Genomic DNA, 15,925 nt, shown 5'->3' with positions numbered 1-15,925 from the left:
AAATCCAGAAAAGATATAAACTGCTAAATGAAATGGTCATTTACTTGTAGGTATTGCGACCCTTACACCTCCCTGAGAAATTAGGTGATTTGTAACAGAAATAGAGGGAAACAGACTAATATCTGGAAGCCAAACCGCACTGGCAAGTTGAAGGAGAAAAAAGGAATCTGAAGATAGCGATTACACGCAGGGGTTTCCATGGAATACATCTGACGTCATTGGAGGATGGACACGGAATGCATCTGATGTCATTGGTGGATGGACATGGCACCAAATGGTGGTCAATGCTCACACGAAGAAAAAAGAGAAAAAACTATTCTGATTTGACCATATAGATGGAGGAATGAAGCACAGCATGTGTATCCCAAAAAAATAAAAAAAATCTTCAAGCTGCAAAGCGATATACCTACAGGTAAGTAACCACTTTGATCCCCAGTGATCTACAGATCTCATTACCGTATGTCCTTTGATGGGTCTTACCTCTTTGGACAAAAAGAGAAATCTGCTTTGAAACGCTTTGAAGACAGCAGAGATGCAGTGCATGCCTTGAGATTATTGAACTATGGATGAAACTCCCCCACCAATTTTTGGTTTATCTCAGAGGGTGGCGTGTTAGCAGAGACCGTCTCCCCAATCAGTGATACAGAAGACAAAACAGTCTTTTCTTGGCTGCAGATGTGAATTTGGCAGACACTGCGCAGGCACCAATCCTCCAACTCCTCTCCCCCTGCTCCAGTGGCTAATCAACCTCTTCGGTTTGCATTCAGTGGTGCGTGCCCAGCTAGTGGGGAGGGACTGGGACCACGTTAGGCACTTCCTCCTGAGTTGGCAATCTATTGCATCCGATAGATGGGTATTCCAAAGTTTTCTAAAAGGCTGCGCCCTAACTTCTCACTTCCCTACCCAATCTCCCTTCCACACCAGAATGAATTTCTAGAGAGTATCTGCCCATCCTGTTACAGGAGGGTACGCCTTTTGCACTCCAAGTGTCAGAGAGAGGGTACTGGACTCTGAAAAAGGTGGAGGTTGTTGCTACTTCCTTGTCTCGAAGGGATGGGGCTGTGGGATCTCTGTCCTATGAACGCCTTCCAGTGAAAGGACAAGTTCAAAATACTCACATTGACTCGGATCCTTTGTGCCCTGGACACAAGAGACTGGATTGTGTCCTTGGACTTGCATGAATGCGTATTTCCTTATTCCTTGCCTGCAGTCCCACGGGTGTTTCCTGTGATTCAGTGTGGAACAGGAGCATTTTCAGTTTGTTGTGTTTCCTTTCGGCCTCTGCAGGGCCCCTTTGATGATCACAAAAATGATGAAAATTGTTGCTGCCCAAGTTCGGAGGTCAGGAGTTCTTGTGTTCCTAGACCACTGCCAAAGGTGGGCTCACCACAGTCTGTTGAGGACCTACTCTACAGGATCGCAACATTTCCAGCGTTTGGGTTTACAATAAATGAGCCAAAGTCCAACCTGATTGCACCACAGAGGCTTCTATTCATTGGGACAATCGTAGAGTGAGTTCAAGGCTTTTTCTCCATCCAAGTAGTCGGGGACACTTGGATTATGATCTGTATGTTTCAGGCTCGATTCTGGGCCCCAGTGATTGTGGTCTCTGGGGCTCTTGGTCTCCTGGATCCGCCTTATCAATTATGCCAGATGGGCCGTGCAAATCCTGCAGTGGGCCCAGCATCCCAACATAACATTGTCCAAGTCTTTTGGTGGCTGGCTGATATCTGTCCTGTGGCAGGCTGCTCTCCCCTCCTCATCCAGAGCTGAGCGTGGTGATGGACAAATCACTTCTGGGTTGGGAGGTGGAGATCAGGGCCCTCTGGTCCCGACTGGAAGGTCAGCCCCACATGAACATATTGTGCTATGAGATTTTTGTCTGCCACTGCCGTTAGGTGCTGCAACAAGCAGGGTGGTGTGGGGAGTCCTCTGCCCAGGCAATACATCTCTGGAGGTAGCTGGAGTGTGAGGACATATTCCTAGTTTCCAACTACCTAGCGGGGTCCTAAATACCAGGGTGGGCAAACTGTGCAAACGTCTGGCCGTTCACAAGCACCACTTGTAAGAAAGTGCCCTCTTTTTGCACAGTTGCCCCCTCTTTTCGACAAACTGTTGATGTGGTTTGACTAAGTGTGCCCAGGGTTCCTGCCAAACAGGTACCCAGGGCCTATGTTCTTTCTCTAAATTGCATTAAAACAAAACCCAATTGGCACCCTGACCACAGGTAAGCCCCTGGTAAATGGTACCACAGGTACCAAGGGCACTGGGATCAGGGAAGGCCACTAGGGGCTGTAGCATTTATTGTGCCACCCTTAGAGGCACTGTACCTTTACACTCGCACGCTGCCTTTGCAGGCTGCGTGTTTTGGTGCAGAACAAAGTGAAGAGTCGACATGGCACACATCCCTGTGTGCCATGCCTACAACCCACTGCCCTGGCTTAGGTCAGCCACCCCTCTAACTGGGTGCACAATACCAGTGGTGATGGTACACCTCTGGGGTCTGAAACAATGCACATCCTGGGTTGGACCCCTACCCCAGGATGGGTAGGGGTCCAAGAAGGGGAAGCTTCACAGGCCTTTGTGAGCTTCCCCAGCCATTTTCTGCTTCCAGCAACTGGACCAACTCATTTTTTTACCCCCACTTTGGGCGGGAGAATCGGCGGGATAACAAGTGAGGAAGGGAGGTGTGCCCACCTTTACCTACTCAACCCTCAGGTGGGGGATGCGAGCTGAAGCACAACTCTCAGTCCCTGCCATCTTACAGATGGGGGGGGGGGGGGACACACCCAACCAGAGAGAGGTGCATGCGTCCCTCCCACTGGAGGGTGGTAGAATAGGGGGTGTACCCACCCCAAGGAAGGGACCCATTGGTCCCCACCTTTACCTGCCTGTAACATCCCTAAATCTAGTATTTAGGGGCTACCCCGAAGCTTGCCTAGAATAAGGACCAAAGAAGCCGTGCTGAACTAAGAAGAGGAGGACGCCCACTGACATGGCCCCAGCCCTACCGGCCTGTCCCCACCTTGAACCTGCTCCAGTGAAATCCCGGTGTGTCCTGCAGCCAGCAGCCCTCAAGAACCCGAAGGACCTGCCCTGCCTTCCAAAACCAAGGCTTTATCTCCCGTGAGCACCAGATTTGCTCACCCACACACTCTGGCTCCAGCCAAATCCGCCAGTCTACACCACTTGGCACCCGACGCCTACAGCCTGAGTTCGAGTGGCCCAACACCACGAGGAGGTCTCCCCGGTGATCCTGACCTGAGATTTGGTGATCTCTGACCTGCCTCAACTCTCCAATCGACGCCTGCAGTCCCTTTCTGGAGGATCCCAGAGACCAAGAAGTTGTGCGAGTCTGTGAATATTTTCAGCATGGCTCTGTATGTGATGTCTCCCACTCATGAAAAGGGTCACATCTTGGACCAGATTTTTTCAATGTGTAATATTGATTTAGACAACCCCCTTCCTATTGTTTGGTCCGACCATCTATTGCTCACTTTTCGGCTTAAAAAAGATCTGAGTAGGGCACAGTCTCATTGTATTCAACAAGTGAAAGAATATAGATACTTTAAGCTGATTATGCCCGATTCTTTGGCAGAAATATTGAACCATCACCCTATTCTTGTGGAGGGTTCCTTAGAAGATGTGACACACGCTTTGGAAAGCTGGCTTCACAATTGGGCATTGCATCTTGCTCCTCCTAAGATGCGTAGTGCCGTACAGGAAAAAAACTTCGGCTCCTTGGTTCACTGAGGCTTTGAGAAAAAGTAAAAGTGTGTGTAAATTCCTTGAGCGCCTATGGAGGAAAAGCTTTGATCCATTAAGTAAAGACATCTATAAACAGGCACTCAAAACGCACTATGCATAAGTTCGGAATGAGAAGAAAAGTTTTCTTGCTACTAAAATTGATCAAGTCAGAAATAGCAGTAGAGAATTGTTTAGGATTGTGAAAGATTTTGCATCCCCCAATGTCACTCAGAGCCTTTTCACTTACACCCTTGAATGGACGAATCCGGTTGCTAAATATTTCTTTGACAAAATAAAGTCCATTCAAGACACATTTGATATGCCTACCCGTATGAGTTAGGACGATGTGCCAGGCCCTAAAGAACACCCTAGGGAGCAAATACTTTTGGATTTCCCTCCTGTCTCTCTGGATACTTCACTTACCATCATGAAGGCGCTTAAGTCTGGGTCGCCTTCGGATCCATGCCCTGCGAAAATAGTAGCATCTGACGCTGAGGTTCTGAATCCAGCTGTGAATCCAGTCCTGAACCTGTCCTTGTCAGAAGGAAAGGTCACAGCGCGGTGGAAACAGGGTAAAATCCTCCCCCTTCTGAAGAAACCCTTAGCTGACCCTGCTGTAACAAGCAACTATAGACCTAGAACACTGCTTCCTTCCTTTCTTTGTCAAGGCGTTGGAGAAGTATGTGAATGTGGCTATCACTGTCTTCATTGAGGCCACAAATGCTCTTCATCCCAGTCAATCGGGCTTTAGAGCAAATTATAGTACTGAAACGGCCTTATTGGAAGTCACTGAAAGTATCAAATCCACCCTTGATAGAGGAGGTAAAGCAGTATTAATACTGCTGGACCTCTCTGCAGCTTTTGATACCGTGCCCCACAGACGACACTTAGAGACTCAGGGAATGTGGCTTTGGGGGCACGGTCCTTGGGTGGTTTTCTTCTTTTTTGGAAGGCCGTCAGCAATCTGTCTGGTCCCCACCTTTCTCAGCGGATGTTCTATCACTGAATATTGGAGTGCCTCAGGGCTCAGTTTTGAGTCCAACTTTATTTAATATTTATATGGCACCCCTAGCGGAACAACACGGGGCAAAAGTTATAACTTATGCCAATGATTCCCAACTGTTGTTCACGTACGAGAAGGACGAGCCGCTTAGTGACAATTCAATACATCTATGCCTGACTAAAGTGTTTGACTGGTTTCGACAAAACCAACTGGAATGCAATTTCGCCAAAACTGAAATAATCTTCTTCGGACATACCCCTGGTGATGAAAGGTGGAATTGGTGGCCCCAGGATCAGCCTCCACCCTCTAGTCCAGTCACCACTGTGAAAAATCTTGGAGTCATGCTTGACTCGGATCTTTCCATGAAGTCGCAGGGTTAATCTGTGGCTGGTATTTGTTTCAGACTCCTAAAAATTATGAGAAACTTCTTACCACTGCTGCCATTGTCCCATAGGAAGACTGTGGTCCAAGCCTTGATTATGTCAAGGCTGGATTATGCAAATGTGTTATACCTGGGCAGCCCAAATTATTTATTGGGCCGCCTACAGGTTGTTAAAAATGCGGCAGCCAGAGCGATTTCTCTGGTAGGGCCTAGGACTCGCATGACGACTCATTTGAAAACTTTACACTGGCTTTCAGTGAAAAATAGGATTGATTGTAAGTCTCTTGTGCTGGCCTTTAAGTCTCTCCTTAACAGTGGTGCTCAGTACATCAGAAAGAGAATTATACCTTCTACCCCATCCAGGACTTTGAGGTCACCGGCCCAACATTTGCTATTGGTGCCAAAATTCATCCGGGCCAGGAAGGGGGTGACGCTCCTTCCAGGTGATAGTGAGAAGACTATAGAACACTTTGCCTCTTTCCCTCAGACAAGAACGAGATCTTCTTAGTTTCAGGCGCCATCTTTAGACCTGGCTGTTCCATCAGTAATGGGAACGTGTAGGATTATGAGTGCATACTGTCTCTTTTCAAGGGGGACCTCTTAGCGCCGGGACACTCCTCGGAGTAGCTGTGCGCTTTACAAATTCCCCATAACATAACATCCCCCTGACCACGACTGGAGCTCGTAAGAAAACCCGACGCCTAAAGACACCCCTGCACCCGACGTCCCACAGCCTTGGGTGTCCCAACCGACTGTGTCCCAGCATCCCCAGGCATCCCAATTTACCTCTCCAACCTGTGGTCACCTCCAGAAGATCTTTGTCCCCGAGCCTGCAGTGTTTGTTGCAAACTGAGAATTCCCATTGTAATCCACAGGTGTGAGAAAGTGGCTCTGTATATACTGTTCCTTAATAGGTACAGGGTGTACAGAGTCCACAGACCCCAAGGGTTTAACAGAGGTTAAAGTTAGATATAACCTTACTCTCCAAAGTGGTAGCCTGGTCGAGCAGTAAGGCAGTATCAGAGGACGTGTAAAGCATTTGTTGTACACACTCAGTCAACAAATAGTTCCACACACTCAATAACTGAACTCTAGGCCAATGGTTTGTATATAAAAAATATATGCTTGTTTTATTTTAGAACCAACACTTGGAATTAAAATATACTTTCTCGACAGGAGATGTTTCATAAAAATACTTTTGTATATGCAATAGACTTTTTAGTAAACAGTTACAAATAGTTGCAGTAGGCAACTCTATTTCTAAACACAATACATTGAGCTCAATGATATATTCAAATTATATGCAACAGATTACTTTTGTAATTCCAGGCTTGGATCCTAGATCCAGTCCTGGGTCAGTTCTCAGAATCAGCTGTTGAAAGTCGACTTTGGTACTGTAATGATTTTTAACTAATATTTAGCTATTTCAAAAGTGAGAACTTAGAAAATATTTCAGACCAAACAATCAATGATTCCCTATGGAAGGAAATGTAGGTTACAGGTACAGTAGGTTATCGTTACTTTTGTAATCCAGTACTGGGTGTCTAGACTCAGTACTGGGACATTTATCCAAAACAGGTAAGTAATTACGTTTTCAGATGTTATACAATTTTTGAGGAATATTTAGAAATTGGAGAAATCAACACTTCAAAGAAATTTCACAGAAAAGCAGTCCATGGTTTCCTATGGAAGAAAAATGAGTTAAAGGTAAGTATAGTTGTGGGTACTTTTCAGAGTCAGTGCTGGGCACCAAGATCCAGCACTGGAAGCTCACCTAAGAGCAGGTGAGTAAATTCGTTTTTGGTACTCGGCTGATTTTTGGTGAATATTTTGAGTTTTGAAAAGTTCACACTTAGAAGAATTTCCAAGAAGATGCCAGTCAATGTTACCCTATGAGGGAAATGAAGTTAGCGGTTTAAGGGTAAGTACTCGACTGGCAGAGTTGAAGTCCTGGGCATAGACTCGGGGGTCCCCCAGTGTCCGGTAGGTACAGTCAGTTCACCCTCAGCGGTTTCAGGACGGCCGGGTGCAGAGAGAGTTAGGCCCAATGTTATCCTATGAGGGATAGGGGGGCCTGGGTTGGTGGCTGCTGTCGGGCAAGCCACGCGGCTGTGGGAGCTGGGCTCCTGGTCACTTACTCAGGGCAAGTGGGGAAGTAGGTTAGAGTAGAGTTTTCACTGCCAGGGCCACTTGGGCGGCTGGGTGCAGGGTGCTTTTGAGCCGTCGGGCGCTCAATTGATTCCTATGGGAAATCTCCGGTTTGGAAAAAGACTGCAGGCTCGGGGACGAGGACTCTTCAGGTGCCACCACCACTTCGAGGGGTAAGTTGGGTAGTTGGAGGATAGGTAGGTACCCCGGGATTGGGCACAGAGGGCCGTGGGGCGCTGGGTGCAGGGGTGCCTTTTGATGTCGGAAATCTTACCCTCTTGTCGATTGCGGTTGGGGTGGCACTCTGTTCTGATGCTGCAAGCTTCTTCAGGATAGTCGAGGGGGGTCCTTGGGTGCCGGACTTGGGGTCACAGTCGCCGTGGGGTTGTCCTCGTGGGTTTAGTTCACTCCGGCACCGGCCAGGCTTGGCGGGTGCAGAGTGGGCTGGGATTGCGGTTCCGGGCTGCTGCCAGGGGTGAAAGGTAGGTTCTGAGTAGAGCCTCTACTCATGGGAGTCCCAGGGGATCAGAGTTCAAAGGTAGCCAGGTCCTCCGGGGTTTCTGAGGTTGCTGGCCACAAGAGATGCCGGGTTTGGAGCAGGAGCAAGTCCGAGGTCGACAGGCCGGTAGGGCTGGGGCCAAAGCAGTTGGTGTCTCCCTTTCCTTTGCAGCTGCAGGGCAGGTCTTCTTTTCTTCTCGCTCTTCTTGTAGTTTCGGAATCTGGAATCTGCGGAAGGAAGGTTCAGGGTGCCCCTAAATACTAGATTTAGGGGCGTTACAGGTAGGTGAAAGCCAGGGACCAATGGGTCCTTGTCCTGGGGTGGGTACACCCCCTATCCTGCCCCTCTCCTGGGGCAAAGACCGTAGGTGCGAGGGGTACCTGGTCTTTATCTACTGGTCTGCAATGTGGGCATTGGTGCACAAGTTCACGAAGCACTAGAGCCCTGATGGCCAGGTGAGACGGTAAGGACACTGATTAGGGCAGTATTTGTGGAAACGATGTACAGCATATCCCAGTTTGATCAAGATTCAACCTCCCTCAACCCCATAAATATACAGGAATGCTCTGGCTAGCTGAATTGATTGTGTCATGATGGTTTTCATCCCCTATTCAGGCAGTTCTACCAAAAGGCCAGACCAGTTGCAATCCAGGGCGTTACATTTTTTTTTAATCACTGTATTACCATGCGTGATGGAGGTTGGTGGGGAGGGATGTTGGGTAGCCCCAGAGGCAAAGGTAAACCTTACTGCTCTGGGGACCAACGTGACTTTTTGAACACATGTACGATACTCTGCAAGGTTTTAAGTTGCAAGTTAAGGTTTTGTGTGATTTGTGCTTGATACCCTCTCGATCTGTCAAGTCCTATGTCAGTTATGCTTAAAAGAGCACTTTGAATATCCCATACTGTGCCCAGATTCCCATTACATATCTTTCTTTCAGGTCCACAAACTATTACGAACTGCAAAGATGAATCGGTCTGTTGCTAAGACCGTACTGAATGATCGCTCATCCCGAAGTCACAGCGTGTTTCAGCTGAGGATAGAAGGGAAGAATGAGACCAGAGACGTTAAGACTGCGTGTGAGTAAACAAACATTTTGTTTTGGGTTCACATAAGGCAGGTTATAGGAAAACACTGACTCTTTATGACAAGCCCTGTACTTTTATGTTGTCACCTCATGCTAAGAGATCCATTATAAGGCTTAAGCTTTGTTTTTGTGTTGAAGTTCACTGGCATTGAGCACCTGGGCACTGGACATTTATTTATTGACTGAAGAGGAATCGATTTGAAGCACAGTGTCCAATTTACATGATAGGCATCCTCCAAAAGTCTTATCTGTTGATATTGTGTGTTTCAAATTGAATGACCATTACCTTTTTAATCTATTAACTTGCGTCTGTGTTGGCTTTTCCCCCTCCACCCCCCCTTGTGCAGCCATTTTGAGTTTAATTGACTTGGCTGGCAGCGAGCGTCTTGACAAGTCTCTGTCGAAGGGAGACAGACTGCGCGAAACCCAGTCTATAAACACCAGCCTGTCCAACCTAGGCCTGGTCATCACCTCCCTCTCCAATAAGGTAAGGACCTTTGATCTCTTGGGTGCTACAGAATGGTGATGTAATTCAGGATTTTGCCTGTCAGTTATGTTTTGTGCCTGTGATGTGAGTTTATCTACTCTTCTAGGTGGAAGTTCTTGCCAGCTTACTGCATATCTGGTTCCTGCTTTGCAAATGTGATATTTTTGTTATAAAGAGACTTTTTTGACTTCCATGTGGTTATCTGGTACTTGGAAATGTTTGGTTATTTGCATTTCTTTCTTACATTTTTTCTAAGATGTGTCCCTTTCTCACCGCACAGGATTCTCACATACCTTACCGCAACAGCAAGCTAACGTACCTGCTGCAGAACAGCCTGGGCGGAAATTCAAAGATGTAAGTAGCAGCCAGAATAATTTTAACCAATACGTGAGCAACCAGCCGGCAGCCTTGGTGTGTGATGCTGAATCTGCTGGGTACTCTTTGGTTGAAGCGTCTGCTCTTGTCCATAGAACCATGCATGGCAATATAAATACATGTTATAGTGTGTTCAGAGTTTTGAGGGGGGAATATGTTGTACTAATCTTATTGGAACCTGACTGGCATAGCAGCTTGGCTTGAGCAATGCATTTGAGTTTCCCGACCTGTCTTTGGAGCCAGGACATTGTTGCAGAGGAGCCAGTGTCTGTCGTCCAGGATCGGGCATGTAACCTGGCTGTTATGGATGTACATGGTCTCGTCTCTTTTAGGAGCGAGGGCAATAGTATTTAAACTATGGAGCATATCTGACTCCACCTTCCATGATAGGAGCGCGTGGCTGTGGCAAGGACTGAAACCTCAGCATCCTTAGTTATTTCTCCGACAGCCAATAGTCTTTTGCGGATGCCCATGCCTTTTTAAAGGGTAAAACTGAACATAATTGCTGACTTTGCTGCACTTAAATATCAGTCTTTGACTTCATTTCTTAAAGGAAATGCTACTAAGCTTTATTGTGAGGTTTCCCCTTGGTCTCAGTATTTAACATTTGATGTGGTAATAAGAACAATATGTAATTTTTTTGTGACCAGAGGAAATAATTTCATGTAGGTGAAAGTAGGAAGCCACAACATTCTATTGGGGGGGGGGGGAGGTTTACCGGGACCACAAGCATGGCGATTGTAAGCCCCTAATGTTTCAGTGTCCTGCTAGAAACGGTGTCATCAATGTAGGCTGAGTCACTAACCAAGAGATGACGCCTTTCCAAGGGCTGTATGATAGAGGCACGCATGGCTAAACCATGCGTGCCTCTACAACGCTGCCCTAATCACAAAGGCATCTGAACAACGCATGGCTTTACCGCGCATGCCTTTACCGCACAATTTCGTGGTAAAAGCATGATTGATAAAGGATATGTGTGGTAAAGTTTACACCCGAGCACCTGCACCCTCTACCCCCCACAAGCCAAAAAAATTAACCCCGCGACCTAAAAATAAACCTGAAACCCCCCCACCCTTCTGTGCCCTAAAAAGTACCCCCAACTCTGAGCCCCACTTACCTCACCACGTCTCCTTCCGATACTTCCTGTTCCTTGGCCCACCCATTCCAGCCTCCAGACCTCGCATATGCCTTAACCACACATATGCGTAGTTAAGGCAAGCGTGGTTGTGGTTAAGGCAAGCGTGGTTGCGCTTGCGGGGAAACAGGACGTGTGGCATAGCCACGTTGTAAATGCCTGTTCCCCTTAGCAGCAGGATGGGGGGGGGGGGGGGGAGGGGGGGGGAGGTCTGATGCTCCAGTTGAGAAATCTCAAATGGCAGTACTGTGAGTGCTAAAGAAACCAACTTTGGGCAGTTTGAGAGTGGCTGGATCAGGGGTAAGTTGCACTCTGTGTCTGATTACCGGCACCGTTTAGGTGGATTTAATCGCGTGAAAGCTGTGTAGCCGGTCACGGTCGGAGGAGCCTCTAGATTCACACTGCAGGACCTGTTGTGGAGGGCAGGAGAGGTCAGCCAACGCTGGTTGCAGGGTCGTCGAAGCAGGAAACAGGCCGGTAGGGCTGTGGGGCCAAGGCAGTTATTGTCTTCTGGCATCTGCTGCAGGGTGACTTCTTTCTTCTTAGCTCATCGCAGATCTACTTTCTAGGTCTAGGGGAGCCACCTAAATACTACATTTAGAAGGCATTTTAGGGGAGTAGCAAGTAGCCCCAATGGGCACCTTACCTGGGGTTACTACACCCTCTATTATGCCACCCTCCTGTGGGAGGGTGTATAGATCTAGCCCTAATTGGAGGGGTCTACCCATCTTCAAGAAGGGAAGGACTGAAAGTTGTGCTTAACCTTGCCTACCGCACCTTAGGAGTTCCTTTGAGTTTTTTCCTCTTCTTTCTGCCCAAAGTGGGGCCTCCATCTGCTGCTAGCAGCAGAGGCTGGGGGTCGCATTACAAAGGCGGAAGGCCTTTGAAGTTTCCCCATGTAGCACTGGGCCATCCTGTGGGAGGAGGTTTGACATCTCTGCTTAAGATGTGCATGATTTCTGGTCCCAGAGAGCAGAGGCTCTCGACCCAGGGGTCCAGAAACATGTCTGGTGGGGGATGCCTGCCTGCCTAAATAAAGCCAGTCGGAGAGCTGTTTGGTACCAAAAACTCCTGGGTTCAGTGAAGCAATCATGGTGTTGTGGAAACTAGTTGTCATGTTCTAGCTGTCATGTTCCTAGTTCATGTACTCTGTATTGCCTCCCTGGCACTAACAATATTAAGGAATAGACCCTGATACTGTAGGGGCATATCTGCTCATGTAGATATGGCCACACCTGGGATTTAGTGCACCCTGCCTTAGGGCTGGTAAGGCCTGCTAGAGGGGTGACTTACCTCTACATTCAGGCAGTGCTGGCTGCCATGGCACTCAGGCAGGGTGCCATGTCGAATTGCCATTTTTTTGCAGCGTGAATCTTTCTGGATTCACTATGCTGTGCATTATTCTGCGGTCTGGTGGTTGGGTGCGGATTCGTAGTCTTTCTTTTGTCTTTTTTTTTTTTTTTTTTTTTTAGCCCAGGTGGGCGCCACTCCAGGTCCTGTGTCGTCGACGGCGCCCGCCCGTAGTTCGATTGTTGTTCCTCATATTCTTCTCCCTCATAGTAAAGGTCCTCTTCTTCCTCTCTGGGAGTCTTCGACAGTTCTTCTGCGTCGAACTCCTGTTCCTCGACTCAGACAATGATCGACGGTGGTTTCGTTGGGCTAGTGAATTTTTTAATCTTCTCGTCAAACTCCCTTTTCTTTTGAAGGATGTTCTACATCTCTGCCTCGAGCCTCCTCTTTTTCTTTTCCATTTCGGAGGCGTGTTCGACGTCGAGCGCCGGTCTTTTCGACGGAGCTTGCGTCAACGCGACCTTATCTTTCAAAGTCGAACGCCCCCTTTCTTGGCCTTGCTTCGACGACTTTTTCCTTTTGGCGGTCTTCGGCACTTGGGAGTCCTTCTCGAAGGATCCGCTGGTCCTTTTGTCCTTGGATCTACTCGCGGTCGTCGAAATTTTCGGCGCCGGTGTTCCTTTCGAGGACTTTGACTCTGTTTTTTCGAGAGTCTGACTCTGTTTTTCGGGGCCCTGTCGAGGGTTTAGAGCTCGACGTCTCTCCTACCTTGTCAGACGTTTTCTTATCGGTCTCTGCAACCGTGAAGTCATCAGGTCCTTCGGTGACGTTGTCTTCGTCGTCGGTGCAGAGGCCTAGTTCGTACAGTGTCAGGGCCTTTCCCTTGCCCTCCATGTTGTAGTTGGCTCTCCTCTGTCTCTCTCTCACCTGGAGCGTCTTCGGTGTGAAGGCCGAACAGGCGTTGCAGTCCTTGCTCTCGTGGTCAACTGGCAGGCAAAGGTTGCAGACCGGATGTTGGTCCTTCTGCGCGTATTTGTGGTGGCAGTTACGGCAGAATTTAAAAGGTGTTTTGTCCATTCCTGCGCTCAGTGTCCCTGAGTGCGCATTTTCCGTTAAACGTCGAAGATCTCGAGGTTCTCCTCCTTCTTAGTCGTCCCGGCTTGTTGCTCTTCCTTTCTGTAGTCTTCCTCAACTTCTCGCGCTTTTTCTTCTTTCTTCGCCAAAAAACTCTGGAGCTTCACGGTGACGATCCAGACCCAATGACGGAAAAAAGAATCTGAAGATGGCGCCCCGAGGTGGGACTTCCGCAGAAAGCAGGACGACGTCACGAGAAGTGCACCAAATGGTGGGACGTCGACGCCCACCTGGGCTACAAAAAAAAAAAAGACAAAAAAAAGTCTACGAATCCGGACCCAACCACCAGACCGCGGAATAATGCACAGCATAGTGACTCCAGAAAGATCTTCAAGCTGCAAAACTACACCGACCGGTAAACTATTCGTTTCACCTCACAGGGTCATGCCTGCTGCAGGGGCAGTGGCATGGTCCTAGTGAGGGGGACCCTCTTCAGCCTCCAGGCCCTTGGTACCTAGGGTATCATTTACTAGGGTTTTACAGGGGGCAGAAGTACCAGTTGTGGACATGTTTTTAGGGGAAGAACACCGGTACTGAGAACCTGGACAGCAAGGACACAGTACACTATAATCAAAGTTAAATCAAAAGCCAGGCAAAAAGTGTGTGGGCAACAGAACCCCATTTTCTCACATTTGGTCACATCTTACAAGTCGGTGAGGTGGATTGAGTGGAAGTGGTAAGAGATCATCTAGCCAGGCTAGAGCTAAGAGATGGTGGGGAAACTGACTTCTTTCTGCAAAAGGACATTTTTAGGGAGGTGAGGAAGATCAAAGATGTGTGGGAGGATCGATCTGTGTTACCTCAGAACCTAACCAAGCCTACATTGTTGAACCGAAAAGTACTCCAACCATTCACAAATACTCCCAATAAAAAGAGAAATAAGAATTTTATGGTCCCAATAGCCAGCCACCTTACTTGAAGGCTGTTGTAGTTGTTTTGGCCCAAGTGGAATTGGCACACAAGCCCTCAGCTGCTGCATCTTGAGCAGCGTGTAGCAGATTTTAACACAGACGACTATCCACCTTGACAGGGTCCCTATTTTGTACAGCCTTCCCTTTTTTAGCCCCTGAAAAACACCACAAAGTGCTGATCATCCATGTGATGGTCATTACTGTAGATTTAAAAAGCTCAGAGCCCTTTTAGGATCACATCAATAGAGCCTCTCCTTTTTCAGAGGTGCGGAAATATGGAAGGAATCTGAACTTTGTCAGGAAGGCAGTTTTGGTTCTTAACACCAGCTACGTGAAATCTGATAGTAGGCTGAAATGCGTAAGTGAGGGCTCTAGTGCGAAATTCCTTCCTATCTCTCAGCAGGAAGTGTTGGCGGAAATCCAGGGGTGTAAGTCAGCGGCACCGGATGACCCTTGTCACCCTAAACTTTGGAAAGTTATGGCACACTCTTTGAAGCATGTGTAGTCTCACATTTGGAACGCATCCCTTGCGTCCGGCATTCTCCCGCGGTGGAAAAATCCAAATGGGGATTATGGGGATTTGAACAACTATAGGCCTATCTCTCTGCTGCCTGCGCCAGCAAAGATGCTGGAAAAACTGGTGCAGCGACAATTGACCAACTTCATAGAGAGTAAGGGCATCCTACATGATGCCCAATCTGGCTTTAGATCTGGTTTCAATACCGAGACGGCCCCCTTGGAGGTGGCTGAGTCGGTGAGACTGGCGGTGGATTCAGGGGCATCTGCGATGATGGTACTCCTGGATCTCTCGGTGGCATTTGATACGGTCGACCACACCTTGGTGTCTCAGACTGCAAGAAATGGGCGTAGGGGGTACGGTACTGGCCTGGCTGAACTCCTACTTAAGTAATCGATCACAGAAGGTTGCGCTGCAACCCTTTGTGTCTAAACCGAAATAGCTCTGGTGTGGAGTCCCTAAGGGGTCAGCGCTGAGTTCTCCCCTGTTTAATCTCTACCTGGCTCCACTGTTCTCTCTAATAGCCAACTGGGGGGTAGAAGCGATTTCGTAGGCCGACTACACCCAGTTGGTCTTTTCTTTTAAAGGGCAGACAGAGGACTTCTTCAGGAGTTTTAAGAGCTGCCTGAGAGATATCACATTGTGGATGAAGAATAACAAACAAACTCAACGCAGGAAAGACAGAGGTGATGTTCTTCGGGAAAGAGTCACCTCCAGCACCGGATCTCTGGTGGCCAGCGGAAATGGGACCTCCTCCCTCCCCTGCTGACTGCATAAAAAATCTGGGTGTGAAGTGGGAGGCGGATCTCTCATTCTCGGCACAGATATGGCAGGTGACAGCTACCTACTTCAATAAACTAAGAAATTTGCGGAAATTTCTGCATCTGTTGCCAGAGGAGTGCCGAAAAATCATAGTTCATGCCATGGTGACTGGACTATTCTAACCGCCTTTATTTGGGCCTGCCAAAGTACCTTATCTAACGCCTTCAGACGTTACAAAATGCGGCTGCGGGACTGTTTAGGCGTGTTACTTTCCGCCATCATGTCTCTCTGCATTTAAAAGAGCTTCATTGGTTACCTGTGGCCAAAAGGATCAAGTTCAAGGTTCTGACGCTTGCATTCCGAGCCACGCATGGTAACTGTCCCAGCTACTTGAAACAAAGACTCCGCAGCTATAAGCAGATGAGATCTCTAAGATCCAACTCACAA

General features: G+C 48.1%; 1 protein-coding gene across 1 annotated transcript in view; it reads left to right on the top strand.

Annotated features, from left to right (window-relative positions):
• The window catches only part of KIFC1 (kinesin family member C1), a 149,537-nt gene that overhangs the window by 111,435 nt on the left and 22,177 nt on the right, over positions 1 to 15,925 (top strand). The window contains exons 13-15 of the mRNA XM_085623557.1: positions 8,721 to 8,859; positions 9,215 to 9,354; positions 9,635 to 9,708. Of these exons, the coding sequence (XP_085479683.1) occupies positions 8,721 to 8,859; positions 9,215 to 9,354; positions 9,635 to 9,708 (353 nt within the window). The remainder of the gene's footprint in view (positions 1 to 8,720; positions 8,860 to 9,214; positions 9,355 to 9,634; positions 9,709 to 15,925) is intronic.

Source organism: Triturus cristatus, chromosome 1_1 (assembly GCF_964204655.1).
Source record: "Triturus cristatus chromosome 1_1, aTriCri1.1, whole genome shotgun sequence".
NCBI classification, from domain to species: Eukaryota; Metazoa; Chordata; class Amphibia; order Caudata; family Salamandridae; genus Triturus; species Triturus cristatus.
Note: the sequence above shows the minus strand (reverse complement) of the source record. Positions and strands in the feature narration are given on the sequence as shown.